The sequence below is a fragment of the Seriola lalandi genome, unplaced genomic scaffold (genome assembly GCF_002814215.2).
Source record: "Seriola lalandi dorsalis isolate HSWRI2012SDOR001 ecotype SW California unplaced genomic scaffold, Sedor1 jcf7180002054474, whole genome shotgun sequence".
Lineage (NCBI taxonomy): Eukaryota > Metazoa > Chordata > Actinopteri > Carangiformes > Carangidae > Seriola > Seriola lalandi.
This window is the reverse complement of record NW_019525027.1, coordinates 1,493,557-1,514,301: the sequence shown is the minus strand read 5'-3', so window position 1 is coordinate 1,514,301 and position 20,745 is coordinate 1,493,557. Positions and strand designations below refer to the sequence as shown.

Here is a 20,745-nt window from a genome sequence, read left to right as displayed (position 1 = left end):
GCACTTTCTAACCTCAAACTGCTATGTATTTGTATATGCCTTAAAGAGCAAAATTTTAATAATCTTCGGCTGTCTGAATTTATACTTCCATATACACTGAATCTAAGCATAACTCAAAAAACCAGAGTGTAAATACTGTTCACAAAACTCAATTTCACAGTTGGTTTGTGGTGCTTTACACTGTCAGATTGTTGTAACCTCTTAAGAACTTGAAGATGCTGATTTGCCCTGCTTCATACTGAGGATGTTGTGGTTAGTGCATATACTTTATCAGTTCTACTGCAACCCTCCCCCTGTGCAAAGAGCCTTTAACAATGATATTAATGGATCATGTTTTTTGTTTGTATATTTTTAACTACATCCACCAAGAGCACTGAACGATATTGTGAGAACCATAATTAGGTCATCCACTGAAGATGTTAGAGGTCATTCATTCATAATCCCTTTTGAATATGAATGTCCCTACTAAGTATAGATTCCAGGTGATAGCCCAGGTATTTTGTTGCAGATATTGCAGATACCTTTCTGACACCCAGTTGTCACAAGAGGTTGCTGTGGTGAGCTGTCTGCAAAACATATCTTTAATCGAACAATTCTTTCCCCATTTATCACAATATTGTTTTGAGGATTCATCTGGTATCCCCACCTCCTTTTCCTCTGCCTTGATCACGTGCATTTACATAGAGTATTTAGACAACACAGATTTTATTCAGATTTAGCATTTAAATTCTCCCATGTGAGGAAATGATGTGAGATATGCATCTGAATGTCATTATTTAACAGTCAGCAAAAGCTTGCTGTGATATGGTAGATTAACTCAGCACTGACAGTCAACTTAGCGATCGCACGAAGACCAGTGGCAGCCTTCGACTTTTGGTGGACTGGAGATAAAACTTATTTCAAATGCCAACTAGTCTGTGACATTTAGGGACGTGTGATCCTTTTCATATAATCTGCCTAAATGGTCACAACCACCCTGGCCCGCCAGTGGTAATTGAGGTCAGTCAGGCACAACAATGTGAGGTCAGAATCCCAGGCAGCCTTGTGTGAGGGTGGTTCTTCGAACCCATACTTGCTAGTCACTGTTTCTGTTTCCCCCCTTTTTTCCCATTTGATTTAATGTGATCTTTCTGACTGTGCCACCGATGTACAAATAATGTCTGGTTGAATGTTAAGATATTACTCTGTATCCTGGCATTTACAGCTTTCATAGATCCATTTTCTCCTTTCTGTTGATATTGCCGCTGTTATCTCTGAAAACTATCAAAATGAAATGCAAATAAGATCTTTTGTGTGGAGCATTTTTTACATGTTGATACACAATGAGCCTGAATGTGAGACTGAATGCTGCAAATGTGTTTAATGTGCTAAAGACCCAGGCTCTGAGTGCTAGAACTTCACATTAACTCAACGTTATGTCTTATTAAATGAAATGGCAATTACTTAGACCTAAATGTACATGCAAAATTTCTTCAGTTGGAGACTAACAATTTTCTCATTTGGTGTGTCTTATCATGGGTATTAATGCTGAGATTACTGAGAGTGATCCAGTGCTCTTTATAACAGAGCTACTCAGTGCAGAGTGAAGAGCTGTGCCAATGCATCTTTACTCTGTAATTTCCCCGCTTTGCTCATAATTTTGTCTCTAATGTCTTGTTGGAAACAGTCGGATTAATGTACGTCTCAGTGTCTGATGTCATTCCTCTCAGACAAATTAAACAAGACAAAATTTTAAATACACAAAGATAATGACGATGTGAAAAGATGATACAGGATGATTTGAGATCATTTCCAAAGTGATATCCATACGTTTTCAATATTTCTGTCAGTCAGTGACAGTATTGTGGATAAACCTTTACGTACGTACTTTTACTACACTATTAATACTTTTAAATGTGTGCATATTTTGTGTCATAAAAAAAATCAAGGATTATTATAATATATTCCCTCTTTGAATTATATTTTCTCATCATTGTCAATTTGAAATCTGCTAAACTAATACAGAATAAAAACTGTAATAGCAGTAACATTTGGCATCAACAGATATGACACAGACACTGAGAAATGCTATTAACATCTATGCCATTCACTTCTGGATCTCCACACAAAATAAATCAAGTGAACCAACTTTTTCTCTTGCTTTACTTTTCATCAGTGGTCTGGTGATTGAACTAACAGTAGGTGGCAGGATTGTCTTGTTTCATGATATGCCCAATCTTCTCCATGTTGTTACCACACCTCAGTCACACTACATCCCGTTACCTCTGCGTGTCATCATCTATAAGATACCTTTCGTGTGGCTGGTCCAAACACACACCCCCATCCTCTGAATAGAGTAATGAATGGAGAAGACTGGGTTCAGTATCAGAACAAGTGATGGAAATTAACAATAACTTAAAAAAAAGATCTCTTTTTAAGGAAGAAGACTTTGTCCTATTGCCAATACAGCAGACATATCACACATTATTAGAAAATACCAGACAACATAATCATCAACTACCTCCCACTAAAACCTGTGATCTCTTCCCTTTGCTGACACCAACTGACCCTCTAATGCTGATGGACGGCATCAGAAGAGACTCTAAGTGAACTTTTTGGTTCAGTGTGCATTTAGCTTCCCGGTACTGTTCACACTTGTGCGTGAGGCCATCGCTTACATAAGCGATGACTCACTAATGACTGGGAATCACAAATGATTATCATGATGAAGTTAGCCTTTCACCTTGCAAACACACACTGGTTGCGAGCAACACGTCATTCTGTAATAACTGTGAAGGAATCTGATTTGCCCCTGAGTGGTAGTGCTGTTAAGCATGCAAATCTTTTTTTCTTTTCTTTTTTTTTATAATCTCTGGCTACAATATCTTTTCTCATGTTAGATAGAACAGGTTTAAGCATAAAGTGATGAATGCTGTCATGTATTTACTCCATATGAAAGCAAAATATTCTGGATCTGTGAGTGAATATGGGATGTAAGTTTTTTTGTTTTTTTTGTACAGACTGACAATGGATCCTGCTGACTTTCATGATCATCTGACATTAAATCTAATGCCACCATGAGCTTTATATTTGAATATTTTTTCTATTTGGTATACACATTCATGTCCCCCTAGGGATGAAGTACAATAACGTTTGTAATCATTTGACTTTCTAAACAGCATAATCAGGTCATATTTCAATTTGTCTAATACTCCAGTTTATGAATAAATACCTGAAAAAGTCATGACATTCCATCAGCTTCATCTGTTCATTGTGTTTAATGCCGATTGAAAAATGAGATCTGCTAAAACTCATCTAAATCTAAATTACCTGCTAAACATTAGCATGTTCACATTTTAGCTGGTAATCTCTCACAGAGCTGCTAGCAGGGCAGAGTCTTGTTTAATTTTTACTCTTGTCTTTGACACTTAGTGACTTTCATATTTTTGTCTTTTTCTTTGCCAACAAGTTAAGGTCTGTCATTTTTCAGATGGTCTAGTCTTATTCTAAGATAGCTGTGTTGTGCATTCATGCTCCACTTTGATGCTCTAGCTCTTGTAAAATTCTGATGTTGCTAGAGAAGATAAAGCTAACAATTAAGTGTTGCAAGAACTGACTCAATTAATCTGCCCAAATAACCCTTTTCTTAGAAGCTCATGCTATAAATAATGGGTGCACGTCAATATGATGACAGAAAGTCTTCTCAGATAATAGGAGTCAGTGAGATAACACTTCCTTATCTATCTAGACGTGTATGATAATGAGTGAATGCTGATGTCTGATAGACTGAGTGGGATGGCTTTCATTATGCCTATGCTAATTTCTATTAAGAGCGACACTTCATATTTAAAAAGCTCATATCATGCACTTTCACAGCTTCCCCAGACGTACAAGATGTAAATATATCTTTTATTTTACAGCCATTTGCATTCAAAGGTGCGGTTTCTAAAAATGCAGTGCAATGTAGAACAGCAAGTAAACATGACAGGTTACAATATAAAAGCACAGCACCATTAGCCACTGTACAACAGTGTCATGTGAAGCTACATTTTGATTGATACATGAAAAAAATGGTTGTTTACTCACAGCCTTTAGAACGTGCGGTGTGACCATGGGGCTTATTGTATATCCCTGTTATGTTTTCGTTTTTTCGTGAACTGACAGGGGTGACTACAAATAATACAATTTGTGCTCTTACATTGAAAATTACACATATAGTTGACAAAATATAATGCCACTTCAGTCCAAAATGTTTTTTGTCAATATAGTACGAATACTCTGACCTGAGATTGGCATCCACAATCTGTGACCAATGGTACATGGATTGATAGAATACAAACCCAGGAAAGCCACTACTTCTTATTACACAATAGTTTTATCCCGAGGATTTGAACATAAATGCAAGACACAATAGATTCACCACAACATGTGAGGGCATCAGTCCACAATAAGTGATAATAGCAAGGAATGGTGGCTGTTAAAATTAAATTAAGTCATCATATTTATTAATCTTCTTCCCCGGTCTCTGAAAGGTTTTATACTTCGGAAGTGTCATCAGCTGTCGAGCTTCCCTCCAGCTCCTCCTGGGCTTTCTGTGCATCTTTGTGATCTCTAAGAGATATTCACTCTATGCCATCTTAACAACTTTGGGAGCATCAGCAGCTTTTTGTTTAGTGGGGGTCATTCTGCCTTCTGGCTCAGCCTTTCTTGGCATTCTGGGGCTGCCAGCAGCTTTCCTGCCAGTCTGAGGGCTGGAAGAACCAGCAGCCATCTTTCGCTGAAGTAACGGACTCCTGGAACCCTTGGGCTTCGTTGGCGTCAATAAAGAGTCCATGACCTTTAGTGACCTCAGACCAAGCAGACCACAGAAGTAGTTACACTGGTGCTGGGAGACAAACTGCTCAAACACTTTGGGATTACCTTCGACACATAGACCTTGATGCCTGCAGCAACACACACAACAAAACCAAACGCGAAAGTCGAAATCAGAACAAAATGTAAATTACCTGTAAAATGATGTTTTTCACAGTGTCATTTACAAAAAACAACACAATACAAATATACTGACCCCGTAGATTTGACTGAAATCCCAACATTGGTGATCTTAGTGTCAACACCTGCAAAATAAAACCATGCAATCACTTTATTTTTCTGCTGTCCAGGTAATATATTCAGATGTGATAGGCATGCCATGTGATTTTCCACCACATTAAGTCTAAAACTGCACCACAACATACTTAAAAATTGATCAGCATAAAATGGTGTGTGATGGATCTGAAACATTCGTGCCTCTCTTTAACCTCTGGAGAAGGGTTGAGAAGTTAAAATTTGAAGTAGCTCATCTCATAATTCTTCCTCACTGCATGCATTATTCTATGTTATTTCTTACAGTTATCAGATGGTTAAGGTGGGAAATTTGTCAGACAGTTTTGAGCTTTGCATTCTGGCTACTGATTTTAACACAAACTTGGTAAATGCGTATTTTTTTCGTAATGTGGAATGAACCAGGAAGGTGGCCACTCTTTCACGGCATCCTCTCTCCCACGGCATCATTATATTCTTAATTACTTTAGCCGCACATTTGGGGGAAAAGTAGACGTCACATTGCTCTACTGAATTCAGGTGTCAGCCTACCTTCAAGCCGAGTGAGAAGCAGATTGCCATTGGTCCACTGAAAGATCCAGTGCTGCAGGGCACAGCATTTCTGCTCAACCACAGAGCCAGTCCTCACGTCTATTCTGCCTGTATGATCGAGGACAGAGTATTTCTGATAGACCCCTGTCAGATCAGCTTCCACTGTGGCATAGGGGACGGTGTTAGCTGGTCGGTACATCAAGTAGACTGGAAGCACCCTGTGTAACAAAGATCGATCATGATGTACATGATTTTTAGGGAGCCTTCATGGTCCATGTGCTGTAGCGAATACCCAGGATGTTAACTTTTTTATTTAGAGTAAAGTGATTGTACTCACTCAAGAGAGGGACCAAAGTTTTCAATCACTCTTGCCTCTGCAGAGAAGATTTTGCAGTATTCACGAGCCAAGTTCTGAATTTTACACTCCTGTAAGCAGAACATTGGAGGACAGCCAGTAAAGATAAGCTCAACCTACACAAGTAAATTTGTTAAATCTTCCTTTGATTAGCACCACGGTAATCCTATGTGGGTGGCAGGGTTGACACCTGACTGATTCACTTTAATGCTGGAATTGTCAGTTTACTGGTTGATGTGTTTAAATTCAAGAAGGCAAGGATAAATTACAAAATTAAACCTTTCCTACATACCTGCTTGACAATGTCCAGGTTTCTTTCCACGAGGCAGCTTTCTTCTTTTCCTCCATAGGCGATAGGGTTGCGTACTTTAATGATACATGTGTTACCAGACTCAAACACGGGCTCCAGACCATAGATGACTTTTGCCCTCCAGACTTTATGAGAACAGCCATCACCAATATGAGATTCCTGCATCATTATACGGCCAAATAATTTGTTGGCCCAGATGCCTGAGTCAGCCACACCCTTGCTGAATATCAGGGGTGTCATTTCGATTTCTTCTCCAACTGTAAAACAAGAACATGCAAAAGAGTATAAGGATGCCAGCAAGATAGGTATGCAGGACTGCTACCCAAAAAAAAAAAAAAAAGTGATCAAAACACACAAAATCTTATCTTACCACCGAGATCCTCACGTAGGGACATTCCTGCTAATACTGTGAGAGAGAGAACAGAATGAGACATGCTGTAGCCAGGTAAAGCAAAGAAAAAATGTTTGGTTTATGACAAATGTAAGGTAGAAGCACATACTATCTGTACTAAGTAGTGTGTCTGTTGAGTCTGTCCCATATTCATTTGTGATTGAGCATCCGTAAACACCAGAGTCACTGCATGATGCTTGAACAATGGCAAGATTGACCTGAGTTTCATCCCCTGCACTGGGAGAGAAACAAATAAATAATAAATAACAAATCATCATACAGAATGTTTAAAGTTCCTCTCCAGACATGATTTAAACTATGTAAAAAAATACTCTGCCATGATTAATATTTTGTTTAACATGGTTTAAAAAAGGTTTAAAAAGTGAAAAAAAAGTAAAAAACTGGAGCTGTAAGCTCATCGCTGCTTATTTCCTCATCCAAAAATCGGGATCAGGCCTTATGCCCCGCCCACCACCGCTGCGTGCGCGAGGTTGACAGGTGAAACAGTTGTGTGTTTCAATATGATTAATGGACAGACTCAGGCACGTTTTAGCCTCAGTAAGATGGAGACTGAGGAGTTTTTGAGGAGTTTATTGACTAGAAGATGTATCTGAATGGTAAGTAGTTTTTGTTTATATTTTTTGTTAGCTTGTAACTAGCAGTGGCTAATATACAGTGTAAGTGGCTGTGCTAATGTAAACTCTTGCTCTCTGTGCTGACAAGGTTTTGGTGACTGGTGAAGGATCAGAGATTACCAAGATGGTTAGTGATAGAGGATACATGAGAGAGACTCAGCTACATGTTTGAGCCTCAGTACACCAAAATCGACAACTAGCAGACATACCAGTACAGTTAGCATAGTTAGCATCTTTTATTTGTTAATGCTGTTTGTTAGCTTGGAGGTGGCAGTGGCTGACACAGTGTTACTGGTTGTGTTAATGCGAACTCTAGCTAGTTTAGTTAGCCCACCCCTGGCCCCGCAAGTTGAGAGATTGGTTCCTTAGTTATATGACGTATGAATCCCTGGTGGTCTGAATCCTTTTTTATGAGACTGTGGCTGTGTCTGAAATCACTCACTACTCCCTGTATTGTCCACTATTTAGTGAGTTCGCCATTTTGTATTGCTGTACAAATTGAGAATTATCTTACCCTAGTATCCCACAATGCATCATGAAAAGTAGTGTACAACATTTGATCAATAACTAAGTAATATATACCATCATGCATTGTGCTCACGCTGAAAGACAGAAAAGCGGTGTGGAGAAAATAATCCAAGTAGCGTAGTGTCTGGAAGTGTTACCGATAAGCTCACTATATAGTCCTCAACATGGAACCCCCTTGATAGTGAGTAGGGAGTGAGTGATTTGGGACACAACCAACCTGTCATTGGTTCACTGCACTTCCAAGGTGGAAATACTCAGTCATGGTGTTGACTACTTATTTCGCTCATGATATGTCTTGTATTATATAAAAAACATCATATGGGCATGTTAACAAGGTCAAAAACTTGATTTTCGTCTGAAATTTGTTGATTTAAGTGTGATTTAAGCCTAACTGTTATTACAGTAAAGGCACTTCTACGTTACTTCAAGTAATTTCAAAGCTATTTTTCCCACTCAAACCTTTCTATTTGAAAAAAAAACTAACAAAAAACAAACAAAAAAACACAATTTTTCATAAGAAGTAATACATTCAAAGAATCTTTCCAAATATTCAGTTTATTGTGATATTCTTTGCATTCTTTAGGGTACTCACTTTCTTTTAATCTGAGCAATCTCCTCTTCATTTTTGTACCATTTGATCGTAGAGTCACTAAGAACATTGAAGAACTGGCACCACAGTTTCAAGTGTCCTGAGGTGTCTGCGAAGGTTTCGCCCCTGATTTTGCGAATAACTTGAGGAGCTGGAGGGAGAGACACCGAGCACAGACAACATGGTAAAGACACACACCATTAGGTATCAAGCAACCTTGATGTATCCACTCTGATATTTGTTTGCTATATGCTGTATAAACCTCATAGCAAAGGCTCCTTGACTATGATGAAGCCAACATTTAGCAAATACATAGCTGTGAGTAATTGTGTACTAGGAGAGAGTAAATTAAGATATTTAAAATTTTAGGCTCAGTGTGATTAATGAAAAGTAACTCTTCTTTTTGGTCAAAAAAAAAGTATGCTAAATTAAAATAAATTTGTGACATTTGGGATTAAATGAGTCTGCAAGAGTCAGTCTGATTGCTGCACAAGCTGAACAGTTGAATGTACAGTATAAAATGTCTGCACATCTTGCTTCCATCCCCCAGTGCTAACTGTTACCTAGAGTTGATCAGCACAGTCCGACTGGCTACTGTACATTTTTAGCCAAATGGAGTAGAGCTAACAATAAATCAGCCAGGTCCATACATCAGTGTGTATCCGCAAATAAAATATGCCAGCTAACAAGTAACGAGAAGTGACACTGGAGAAATACCAAACCAGGAGGTTGAGGTGATTTAGAAATAATGTCATCATCATGAAGTTTGTTCGCCAGAGAGTTAACTCTGACAAGTTAATGCTATAATTGTAATGTCCTGCTCAGTATGTATATTGGTCTCAATTCTTTCAAAAATAAATATAAGGACTATACATAAAGATTGTTGTTTAAACACGGATGTTGTTTGTTTATGCAAAAAAAAAAAAAAGAAGAAAAAAAAGGGCATTACTTTTTCAAATGGTAAAAATATATTGTCTTTTATACTTTATTATACTTGTCTTTGGTTTTGGGTACACTCTTAAGGACCCTGTGAATCATGTCTATCAGGCGACTCTGATAACATGCATGTCTGACACAGTGGGTTTTTTTTAATACTACCACAGGGGGGTGCCAATATAAAAAAACATTTCATAGTCTACACATATTATCTATTAAAACAGCAACTCTTCCAGCAACAACCACACTGAAAAATATTATTCAGACATGAAGAGGGGTTTTACCTTTGAATGGGTTGTGCTTGTCCTTTTCTGTAGGTTTCCCCTCAGTTTTCAGGCTGCTGATCTCATCAGTGGGCTGCTGGCTCGGTGCTTGTGTCTCCAATGCAGTCTTTCTCCTGCTCAAGAGCGGAGAACGCCTCTCTACGGGAGAGGTTTGCTCACCAGCCGGCTGAAGTAGATGTGACCGTCGAGACAGACTTGGAGACACAGAGGGGGTCAGAGGACTTGTGGAAAGCTTGCTGCTCTGGGTAGAAACCTCCTTTTTCTGAGCTTGGTTATCAACAGGTGAAGTGGCCTCTGTGGCCTCCTTGGGTTTGGCCTTGGGTGTTAGGATTTTGCGGCGGGCTCCAGAGGCCAGCTCTTGTGGAGTAGCAGAAGGAATAGGTGAAACACAATTTCTTTCCTTTAACAATGGACTAGCCTCAAGAGTTGGATTGGTTAAGGAGTCTCTGTTTGAAAATTCCTCAACCATAGAGCTGTCCTGTGTACTGTCTTGTGTATCAGTGCTAAATACACTTTGAGTGGGAAACTTTTGGACACTCTGCAAAGAACTGTTTGTGTTAAGTTCTTCCATTTTGTATCGATCTAGACGTGTTGTGGAATTAATTTCAGTAATCCCCCTTTCTGTTCTGCTATTGAGTTTAATCTCTGGAGTTAACTTTTGTGTCGATTCCATGTCTTTGCCTCGGACAGGTTCATCTTGGGCATGCTCCAAAATAGTAATATTTGACTCCTCACCATCTGCCTTTATAAGAGTCCCAGATCCTTGACTGACAGTTCCTGATAAGTTTGAAATAGATGCAGGTCTGTTGGTCACTTCATCCTTTGAAGATGAAGGAAGAAATTTGTGTTTGACATTTTCGCTCTCAGTGAGGGAAACAACTGGGCAATGAGAAGGAACCTGACTTGATGTTCCATTTTCCTGGCCGATGTCCATACCGCCCTTATTATATTTGCTGGCACCGCCATGAGGTCCTGTGGTCTCTATAAGGAGAGGTTTTTGTAAAGCTTGAGCAGGTGGCGAAGTTGCACTTTGAGTCTGCTCAGTTTTACTTAGTTGATGACGCACTGTTGTAAGTGTTACGTTTATGTTTGTGGCAGGAGTATCGTCAATAATTGCCTCCGTTTTTCTGCCAGGTATTGACGTCTTGACTTCCAGTTTACATTTTCTGTCACCATCTCTTAATTCCTGACTTGTCTTTGAAGCAGTTGTTGTAGGTTCTTGTACAAAGTCAGTCTGAACTGGTATGGTGGACATTGAATTTGCTAGTGTGAGGTCAAGAGCCTTTATTTGTGATCTCAGAAGTTCAGCGATAGATATGACTTTTGATACAGGTTTTTGAATTTCATTGAAGCTTATAATTTGCTCTGATGTGTTTGTATTTTCTGGATTATTTGTTAAGTGTGGCATAGCAGTCGGAAATTCATCGGACTTTAGATTCTGTAATTCTGAACTGCTTGCCACTTTTGACATTGGTTCATTCTTCTCTTTACAAGATGTTTCTACAGTGACAACAGCAGAATCTTTACCCACTACATCCCTGGTCTTTGTTGTTTTAGTTTGTTCAACCATATGTAGAGCAGCAGTGTCAGTCTCCATCTCAACTATCTTCTCATTTGGGGGCTCAGCTAATAACTTACCTAGCTTGTTACCCTCTACCTCCTCATCAGCTTGTATTTCTGTCCCTTCAACAGTTTTTATAGCTGTATCAACTTGGCTTTGTGGGGCCGTGGGCGAAACGTTACACCCTGGGGTGTTCTCACCAGCACCAGGGCTTTCAAAGGGTGACTTCTGTAGGTCTGTAAAAAGGACCATAGGGCTTTCATTTGATCCTCTGGAATGATCCCATGTGTCCTGTGTCATTTTGTCAATGGCTGCTTGAAGACCACAGTGCAAAAACGGGGTCTGGATGTCATCTGTTGTGGCCTTGCTTTCTGATGGAGTCTTTTGTGGTGGTTGCGCGTCCATCGTACGCTGGGCGCGTGGAAGCTCAAGGTTGACAGGTGCATCATTCCTGTTCATCTTTGTGTGGGCCTGTGTAACCTTGGGACATAAAACAAGCAGAGGTTTCCATGCTGTAAATGCTGAGTCCCTTATCCCTGGCTATGCAGGACATGGATTAAACACATGTAATTTTAAAAACAGCAACAGCGTAACCAGCAACAAACAGAGTAAGGAATGGGAAGACCTTAGAGCAAAAGCTAATTTATGAACCAGAGAAGAGATATAGTTAGTGATGGTAACATGTGGCCTTTCCTTTACCTGCTCTGTTGGTAATGTTGGACAAATTCATATGGCTGGGAAAAAAGTCCAAATATTCATAGCCATATTAGTATTTGCATTCTTGTTGGTGGAAGTCAGAGATGCTTGTAAACAAATCTGAGGACACAGACTCAGAAAACATCTCTTAAATGTAAATCCAATGCAAATGTATTAACTACAATTTGTGTGTGACTCCAACCAAAACTTGATAATGCCTCAAAATGCATCCATCGAACTGACTTTAAAATATCTAGCTTTTAAAATTGTATAGCATACATTCAAGACACATAAAAGTGCATATCTGCTTGTTTCCCCTAATTTCCGTCTGTCTCAGTCTGACATGGTGAGGCCTGTTCAGGAGGAAGGTTGGAATTTTACATTTAAGTGTGGCCAGAAAGGAATGTGAATAATTTTAAGAGGTGCTTCAGCCATGCAGTGCTTTGTCTCAGGTCTCAGTGCCGTCAGTATCCAGCCATGCAGCTGAGGTCAGGATGATTGCAGAAGCAGTGTGCAATATAGATTCACAATCCCATAGCAGCAAAATGTTCAAGTGATGATTGAGGACTTTGTCATCTAAGAGAACATTGTAGCATTCATATCTTCTGTTTCTTTGCACTCACATTATCAGTCAGGTCCCCATCACACTATCCATTTCACTTTTATAGGAAAAGTTTGCTTATAGTTTTGCTTACAATACGCTCATTTGCCTTCTGGGGGTAAAAACTAGAGAGTTAGATGGGAAAATCAATACAAATTTATTTTCTGTCCATTAAATGCATTCTAAGGTTACAGCCAGCAGCCAGTTTGCAAAGAGTGGAAACGGGGGGCAACGCCTAAATATAATAAAATCCGCCTACCAGCACCTCTAAAGCTCATCTATTAACACATTATATGTTGTTTGTCTGATTTGTACAAAACTCAAAGTGTAAAACCAACTAAATTGTGTTTTGACAGAACCAGGCTAGCTGTATTCCTGTGTGTGCTAAGCTAAGCTAATCATCTGCTGTTTAGTTCATATGCTAATATTACAGAGTGCCAAATTATAAGTATAATTCCACATTTCTAACTTAAGAAATGCTGCACTGGCTTTCTATGACACCTTTGAACTTACAATATCAAATGCGTTGCATCAGTATACCTTTTACAACTGTCAACATGTGCGTCATTTCATTCTTGTCACACAAGAAGGCGTACTTATAAATAGCTATGAATAGCGCCAGGATGCTTGTGTTACTGATGAGGCCTATGTTGGCAGCACAAAGCACTCATGAGCTCATGCGAAAAGGCTCACTCACCTCTCTCAGCGGGGCTGGCCGAGGCTCAGACACATTTTCTTGGCAGGGGCTTGTTTCCTTGTCAGACAGCTGATCTCTAGCCCGTCCACATGGATGCTGAGGCAAAGCAGTCCTGCTTTCACACGCTGTGTCCACTGACTTGAGGTCTCTGTGTGCTAAAGATCCACCAGTGGAAGTATCTGACTTCTCATCAGTATCCATGGCTGTAGCTTCTTCTGTTTTAATAATGTCCTCTTTTAATATAATTGGTGTTGATGCAACACTTGACTGTACTTGTGTTGAGGTAATGTTGAGGTAAGGACTTTGTTTCTGCATTTCGAAATTTTCTTCTCTGTCTTTGTGTCCAACCTCCTTCTCAGACTTTGCAGCTTGTTTACCTCCAGTTCCTGACACAGTATGACTTGTATATATAAGAGCAGCAGGAGAAACAGTGCTCTGTGAAGGCGTAACACATACGTTTTCATCCTTTGAAGGCCTTTCAACAAGCATTGCTTCCTCCGTTGTTGATTTCTTACATTGTTCTGTCACGTTTCTGGAGTCTGAATCTACAGTCGAACTGACAAGCTTCTCTACCTCCATAACTTCTTCTGAGTTCCCCTCAGACTGCACTGGATCTATGCAGGCCAGAGCTACAGAGGCTGATGTCTCGTCTTTAGCCCTTCTTTCCTCAGACACCCTCTCTCCTAGTGTATCTGCTTTTGCAACTTTTGCGATGTTCGAAATTTTAATCTTCTTCTTGACAAAGGGAGTTTTGGGTTGGTGTGCAGTGAAAATCTTCTGGGCGCTGTCATATATGTATGTCCCGCCACTGTTTCCATTTTCATTTATAACTTGTCCATTAGTGACCGGCTTTTCCTCCACTTCCTCCACGGTGGCCTCCTGCAACCTGTCCTCAGTCCCCACAGCCACAGCCTGGGGGCTCTCCTCATTGCTCTCATCCTCCATGGAGCTTGGCATGCTAAGGAAGGCCTCCATTGTGGAGCGCCGTTTCCTCTGTGTTCGGTCTGGACTGATGGTTCGTAATGGCTCCTGGTTTTCTTTACCCTCTGCTTCCCTGCGCCTGTGCTCAGCCTTTTGTTTGAGCTTTGCAAAGTAGCGCTGGTGGATCTTGAACTCGTTCATTTCTCCCACCTCCAGAACCCCAGAGCAGGACACGATACCTTTACTGTTGATGGCTGAGGCCTGGTATATCGCTGCGTCCTCCACAGTACAACTGCACAGAAAAGCCAAATGAAGTTTCCCTTATTAAAATTACACCAAGCAAACCAATTATTGACGCAACAAAATTAAACACTGGTGACAAGGAAACCCTGCTCAGGGGATAAGCTCTTTATTAATAGGTTTATATGAGCAAGACACTCTGGATTACTTTGGAGCAGACAGATTAAAATAATACTCTTGGTTTTGTTGCCTCCATTAGAATTTCCTTTGCTGTGTAGTGATTTAAATGCCTTGATATAAAGTTCAGACAGAATAACACAATGTTGATCTCTGTGCAGACCAGTGTCTTATTGTTGTTTTGAATCATACATACTTGTAAATGTGCAGGGAATGATTTTGTCCATTGCGGAATATTTCATATTTAGGCAGTCCACAGTATCTGTCTAACTGCATATCGTCCTTATACCAATTAACTTGAGGGGCAGGGTATCCTGAAAAAAAAGAAAAAAGAAAGAAAAATATCAGGATAAACAATTTTCTGGTTCTGTATCATCAAGTGTATGTATGGATAAGGATATAATGTATAATCTTCAGTTAGAGAAGATTTGGTGCGTTATAGCAGCCTTGTTGGCTTTCTGAATAGTTTTCAGCTGCTCAAGATGTGTGAAACCAGATGTTTAATGAGCCTTTTTTCAGAGATAGTAAATATTTTGTGTATCTGCTTCCTTTAAGTTATTTCATTCTTATAAACGTGCCGCTTAAACAATTTGTTTTAATCAAGTACAGTGTATTATTCTGCGGCATTGAAGTATATTTTCACAAGATCACACAAATTTGGAGTATGGCCTGGCAAAGTGTTGCTAAACCTGTAAGAAGCAGCTTGAGGCAGTGTTTACCTGTAACCACACATGAGAACTTTACATTGCAATTCTCCGACACAGCTTTTGACTTGAGGGTTGTTTGAAAGGCGGGCTGCGTCTCCTCAGTTAACTGTGCCATTACACTGCAGAGCGTGCTCCTGTGCAAGAAAATGGAGACATGATCATGATTTCTCCAAACATGTGGAGGTTTGGGTCATCAAAAGTCAAATTTGGGGGGAAAACATGTTTGAATCAATGTCTTTAATCACGTCTGTATATATATATATATATATATATATATATATTTTTTTTTTTTTTTTTTTTTTTTTCACACAGACCACATAAACGTATGAGTAGTGTTTTGGTTCTTCCTGCGAGAGGTCTCATCAGTCCGTATGAAATTAATTGCAGAAATGAAACACTATAAATATAATGGTTCAAGATTATATCTTAATATCTTAATATGAACTGATGTGGGCTTGCATGCAAGAGAATTATCATGATGCTTGTATTACGTGCAGTTGATCCATGTCTGGTGTTGACATCCATTTCAGTGTTTGGTCAGTGCACAGCTAAAGGATACCGTTACACTTCACTGCATGTTACTCATGATTAAGCAAGCAAAACAAGATGCTAATGCTAAAGACAGTTACACTTCTAAATAATATGCATGTTATGTATGGGTTATATTATATGCAGTCCATACTGCTGGTGTTCATGCTCATGGAATTCAAAGCACTGATCTACAGCATCTACAACAAAAACATTAGAGTAATTAGCTTAAAAGTAACTTCTTTTTATTTTATTTTGAAAAATAGTTTTTACTGTTGATAAACTGGCACTTACAGGATGTATACCTGTTCATATGAGTTGCTACAAAATGATCTTCGGATATAATTTAGTAGTGACAAGACACTGGACATTATGAGAGTAAAGCATGTGAATAATTGTCCTCATAAAGGCAAAACCAGGGTGACAATAAATTCAAAATCTTCTTTTAAATTCTTAAGCAGAAATACAACTCAGTGGCACTGTTCAGATAGTTGCCCTGTACTATTGTCTTGAATAAAAACAACTATTATTGTCTGAAAAAACTCTTTCTATTATTATCAGTTGATGTATGACGAAAGAGGCCGACGTGAAGGTCAACACGCCTTGTTCCATGAACAAATCTTTCCATGCAGAAGCTGTTGTTAGTGTATTGCTTGATGTGAAATGGGGCCCATGGTGCATTACTGAGATGCTGCTCTTAATCGGCAGTTTATTTAAACTTTGGTGACCATGGCAACAAACAAAGAAATAACATGCCAGACTCTTTCATCTGAGGTTAGGAAAATCTTGAGGTGTTGGTGTATTACAGCTAGACAATATCCTCTCCACAGAGGTGTTTAACAGGCAGTTCAACACTGAGTTAGTCATGAATCAGTACCTGTTTTCTGGCCTCACGTTAGAGAGATAGCTGCAGCCACCCGGCCGGCTAGTCCCACCGCTGTCATCCCCATTGCTGGACCCTCCGTTCCAAGACGTGGAGCGTGGTGTTGTCCTCCGCGAACCCATTTCCCACCAGAAAAAGAGATACTCAAGAAAAAAAGTTCTCCAAGGAAAAAAAAAGTTTGTGTTGTCACTTATTTTTTTGGCTTTCCTGAGAGATTAATATGAGCTAAAAGAGAACAAAAGAGTGAACACAACACTGATAACAGAAAAACTGAAAGTTACATCACATAAACATTTGAACATAGGAAAACAACAAAATACAATAATGATAATTTTCTATGGTTTGACACGAAACACAAACATCAGCAAGAGATGTTTTGTAAAAAATAGGTTTCTTTTACATGCTGCCCTATTCATTAGTTACATTTTTATACATTTAACTCACCATTCACAAGTTTCTTTCCCTCCTTTGACAGATACCCCACTGCACTGACTCAAGGCACTGCAATTTCCAATCAAACATGAGCATGCGTAGGCTGCTGGACTATTTATAGTTGGCCTGCAAATAGGCACAAGAGCACATCACTCTTTCCAAAACTTGCCTTCGGACCATGATATAAAAAATAATCAAAGAGCAGCAAAAACTGAAAACTTGTGTCGTAAAAAGATCTGTGAGGGAACAAGAAAAAATCCTTTTGAAGAAGAAAGTTCCACAATAATTCCATGACAAATACAAGGTCATCCCAGATTTGGTAGTTCCCTGAATAGGAGAGGATTTAAAAAACAGGGTGAAGGTTTTTTTCCTATTCTGTTACCATTGGACGACATGAGCTGAGAGCAGAAGAGGGGCCGCTTGTGTGCTGAGTCGTTGGCTGCTCTTCTCCTCAAACTTTTTAGCTCTGTGCACAGACTGTAATAAAGAATCATATGAGCCTGTCAATCAGGAGGATGACGCCTTCACTTTTAAGTCCATTAATATGAGCAGCACGTTCTTTCAGTCGTCCAGTCGCACTAGGTTTTGATCATAAATCTGTGGAGTTAATGTTGACCGCAGGGCTTGTTGACACAGATAATAAACAAAAGCTTACAAAAACAGCATCAACTGGTACTTTTTTCCATTGTTCTATGTAATAATCTTGTTTTTAAAATGATAAAAGTACATGTTTATATATATAAATAATATATGGTATATGATGGTGAGGCCTACCGGGTTCTCTGGCATGCATTGTCCTGTGAGTGACAATTGCAGTAGATCCCCAAAGGAAAAGCAGTAGGAATAGAACAGCCTTATATAGGCAGATCCCACTGAGCGCCAAAGAGCTATGGGCTCTTATCTTTACACAAGCATGCGCACACGTACACACACTATCTTGTGCACACACACACACACACTCAGTGATCAGCATTTTAACTTAAAGGGTGCTATACGTGATGTACTGATTTTGTCAAACACTCTTGACGTTTTCATTTTTCCTCAAACAAATCATAATTAAGTAAAAATTAAATTAATCCGTAAGGTTGGTAATTAAACTATCAAAATAACCTTTAAGGAAGTTTATTTTATTTTTTTTCATCGTAAATAAAATGCAAACCATCAGGCTCCTCTTTGAACTGAGAATGACTGACCCAATATGAATTATAGATATGAATTACAGTTCTTTGGTGAGTTCTTACTGAATCAAGTTCAAAGTCATCAATTGGAGTTATGTCTCACGTTACCACATACAGTTGTCATATTACACATGCCTAAGTGCCTTTTTTTTCCATCCAACACACCATCTGTAACTCTTTCCATCTTTCCTGCCAGGGAGGTGATACTCTGACTCGACTGGACGACCAAGATCAAAAGAAGAATTTCATTTCAAAATAAGAGAACCACAAAATGTACAACATGTAAATATTCTCATGAACAATGAAGGACCTTTAACCCCCCCAAAAAATGGACAGGCAGGATTCCATGAGTGATTCCCAGACAGCACACCCTAAACAAACACATACACACTGGCACGAGAGACATGTATGGGCTGGAGAGCTCATGTGTGTGACTGGCTGCTCGTTCCCTGTGAGGGAGCCAGAAAACACAGTTGCCTCAGCATGGTCTGGATTTTCTGGATGGGGTGTGTACAGAGAGATCAAAGCATAAGAGGGTGTGGAAACACCACAGAGACCGGGAAACTCTGTTGTGTGACTCGGTTTGACAGTCAATCCCTCTTAAGCATCTGGGTAAAGTGCTCATGGTTGGAGAGGGGTTTCCTAATGCTGAACCATATGTATGAAAATACAGAGAAATGTACAGCTGTGTAGTTAAGCAGAGGTTAAAATCTGAAAGAGACCTGACTCTCTCCTCGTAAAAATAGTATTCAGTGGAAATAAAAGATTCTTTAGATGTTAACGACTTTGACAAACATCCAATTATAGCTTTTCCACGAAGTTCTGTTTCAGAATATTTATGCCATCCATGTCATATTATGCTCCCTTTCCCTAAAATGAATCACCACGTCAGTGTTTTAACAATCCCTCTCCAAATCTGAATTCAGATGGGGTGTGTGGGGGGCATGATTTTAACATTGCATCCCCATTGCCTCATGCTTTCCTATGTATAGCGGTTGTCAAAACCCTGTTATGACTTAGTCTGGCGGGTTTATAGAGGTACAGATGATGCTCACTGAGATCACTACCTCTGGCTTTGTTTATACCATTATCTGTCTTTTGCAAACCCAACTGTGCACTAGCAGAAATAGAGGGAGGTTACCGCAGGCCAAATGTAAATTGTTGTGATCGCTCATTAGAACCAGAGTGGTAATGGACAGACCCAGGTCTATAGGACTGTTGTTGTTCAGGATGTGTGCAGAGGTGTGTGTGTGTAAGTGTGTGTTTGTGCCGGCGGACACAGGGACAGGCCAAAATGTATGAGGCAGGTTGGACAACTGTCAGCTCTTCAGTTTCACCATGGCATTTATTTACCAGCTCCATGGACGCCCAATAAATAGTGACCTTTCAGCGTGTGGTCATGAACCTTTCACTCATAACTTCCTCTTGTCCCTCGCTCTTTCTCCTCTTATACTGTCATTAGGACAACTGAAAGAGAGAATTGGGAAATCTCAGCAGTCCTTTATTTGTCAGTGTTAGTGTAGGTCTTCGCTGCGAACACCTGCATTCAAAATGAGTGTCAGTGTAGTTTCATTTTTCTGTGCAATTTAACAGTCGCAGTATTTTTGTTATGAACAGGTGCTGTCCTGTAACTACTCACCAGGTAAAGTAGCCTCCCAACAGTTAGCTTTGTGTTGAATGACAGAGCTCTATCATTTCTTAGCTAACACTGAAGCATAGAGTTAGACTGGGTGAAGTGGACATGCCCGCTGATGTCGCGGTAATCTTCAGAAAATGGTGACGTAAACTTGAACTGACCCACTTTAAGCGAGTGAAGCCAGCTCCTGCTTTAAATGAGTGCGCACTGGCCAGTATTTTTACTTGTTTGGTTCTGTTGTGTGTGTTCATATTATTTTGTCAGTGGATGAAAAGCATTTCTTACAAATGATGCTCATAATGAACTTGAAAAAGCCCCTTGCCCTATTGTTATTGTCAGAGATTTATATTAAAACAAATAAGATAAATCCTCATTCCCATTCAACATGCTGGCTGGATCTTTTCCTTTTCTTAAAACCAGCAACCTCAGACTGCAGAGAGTCAAAATGAACTGTTTGATGTTGTTTCCCGTGGAGCAAATAAACTCTTGAGATAAATCACTACTATTAAAGCTACATGAAACACCAGCTGCACGGGAACACGTTGTTCTTATCCAACTGGGATATTACAACACCAAGATCCAAGATAGTTTGAGGAGTGAGGTGTCGACATGAACAGACGGGGAGAGGGGCACACCAGTGGACAAACGGGGGTAAAAGCAGTTATACTTGTGACTTTGATTACAGGTTAATGAATATGTCTGGGACTGATGCCAACTTCGCATGTTTATAGAACAAAGAGTGCAGAACATACTCTGGTATACTAACTTTTAGATCCCTCATTAAACATGAGAGAAAAATAGCAAATAAATAAATGAAGTGAGATCAGTTCAGCCAGACCTGCTGGGG

The 20,745-nt window shown here is 39.6% G+C and overlaps 1 protein-coding gene across 3 annotated transcripts; it reads right to left on the bottom strand.

Moving 5' to 3' along the window:
- Nucleotides 1-3,867: 3,867 nt before the first annotated feature.
- On the bottom strand, nt 3,868-17,780 carry alpk3b (alpha-kinase 3b). 3 transcript variants are annotated; one of them, XM_023411971.2, is made up of 15 exons: nt 17,097-17,778; nt 16,647-16,877; nt 15,254-15,375; nt 14,731-14,848; nt 13,197-14,409; nt 11,280-11,682; nt 9,642-9,998; nt 8,425-8,572; nt 6,779-6,906; nt 6,649-6,684; nt 6,261-6,535; nt 5,951-6,039; nt 5,614-5,831; nt 5,048-5,096; nt 3,868-4,922 (listed from the first exon to the last, which is right to left on the bottom strand). In XM_023411971.2, exons 2-15 carry the CDS (start codon nt 16,772-16,774, stop codon nt 4,607-4,609), a joined length of 3,600 nt encoding a protein of 1,199 aa, XP_023267739.1. In that variant the 5' UTR covers nt 16,775-16,877; nt 17,097-17,778; the 3' UTR covers nt 3,868-4,606. The 3 variants fall into 3 exon arrangements, with proteins under 3 accessions (XP_023267739.1, XP_087031662.1, XP_023267738.1); XM_087175536.1 differs by having other exon boundaries at nt 9,642-11,682; nt 17,097-17,780; XM_023411970.2 differs by having other exon boundaries at nt 9,642-11,682; nt 16,647-16,811; nt 17,097-17,780.
- Between the last annotated feature and the right edge of the window lie 2,965 nt (nt 17,781-20,745).

Coding starts and splice junctions, on each gene's coding strand:
- alpk3b (XM_087175536.1), bottom strand. CDS start 16,774: ATGGGTTCGCGGAGGACAACACCACGCTCCACGTCTTGGAACGGAGGG. Junction 14,849..15,253: donor GTTCTCATGTGTGGTTACAG/GTAAACACTGCC, acceptor CTTTTTTTTCAG/GATACCCTGCCCCTCAAGTT. Junction 6,907..8,424: donor ATTGCTCAGATTAAAAGAAA/GTGAGTACCCTA, acceptor TTTCTCTCCCAG/TGCAGGGGATGAAACTCAGG.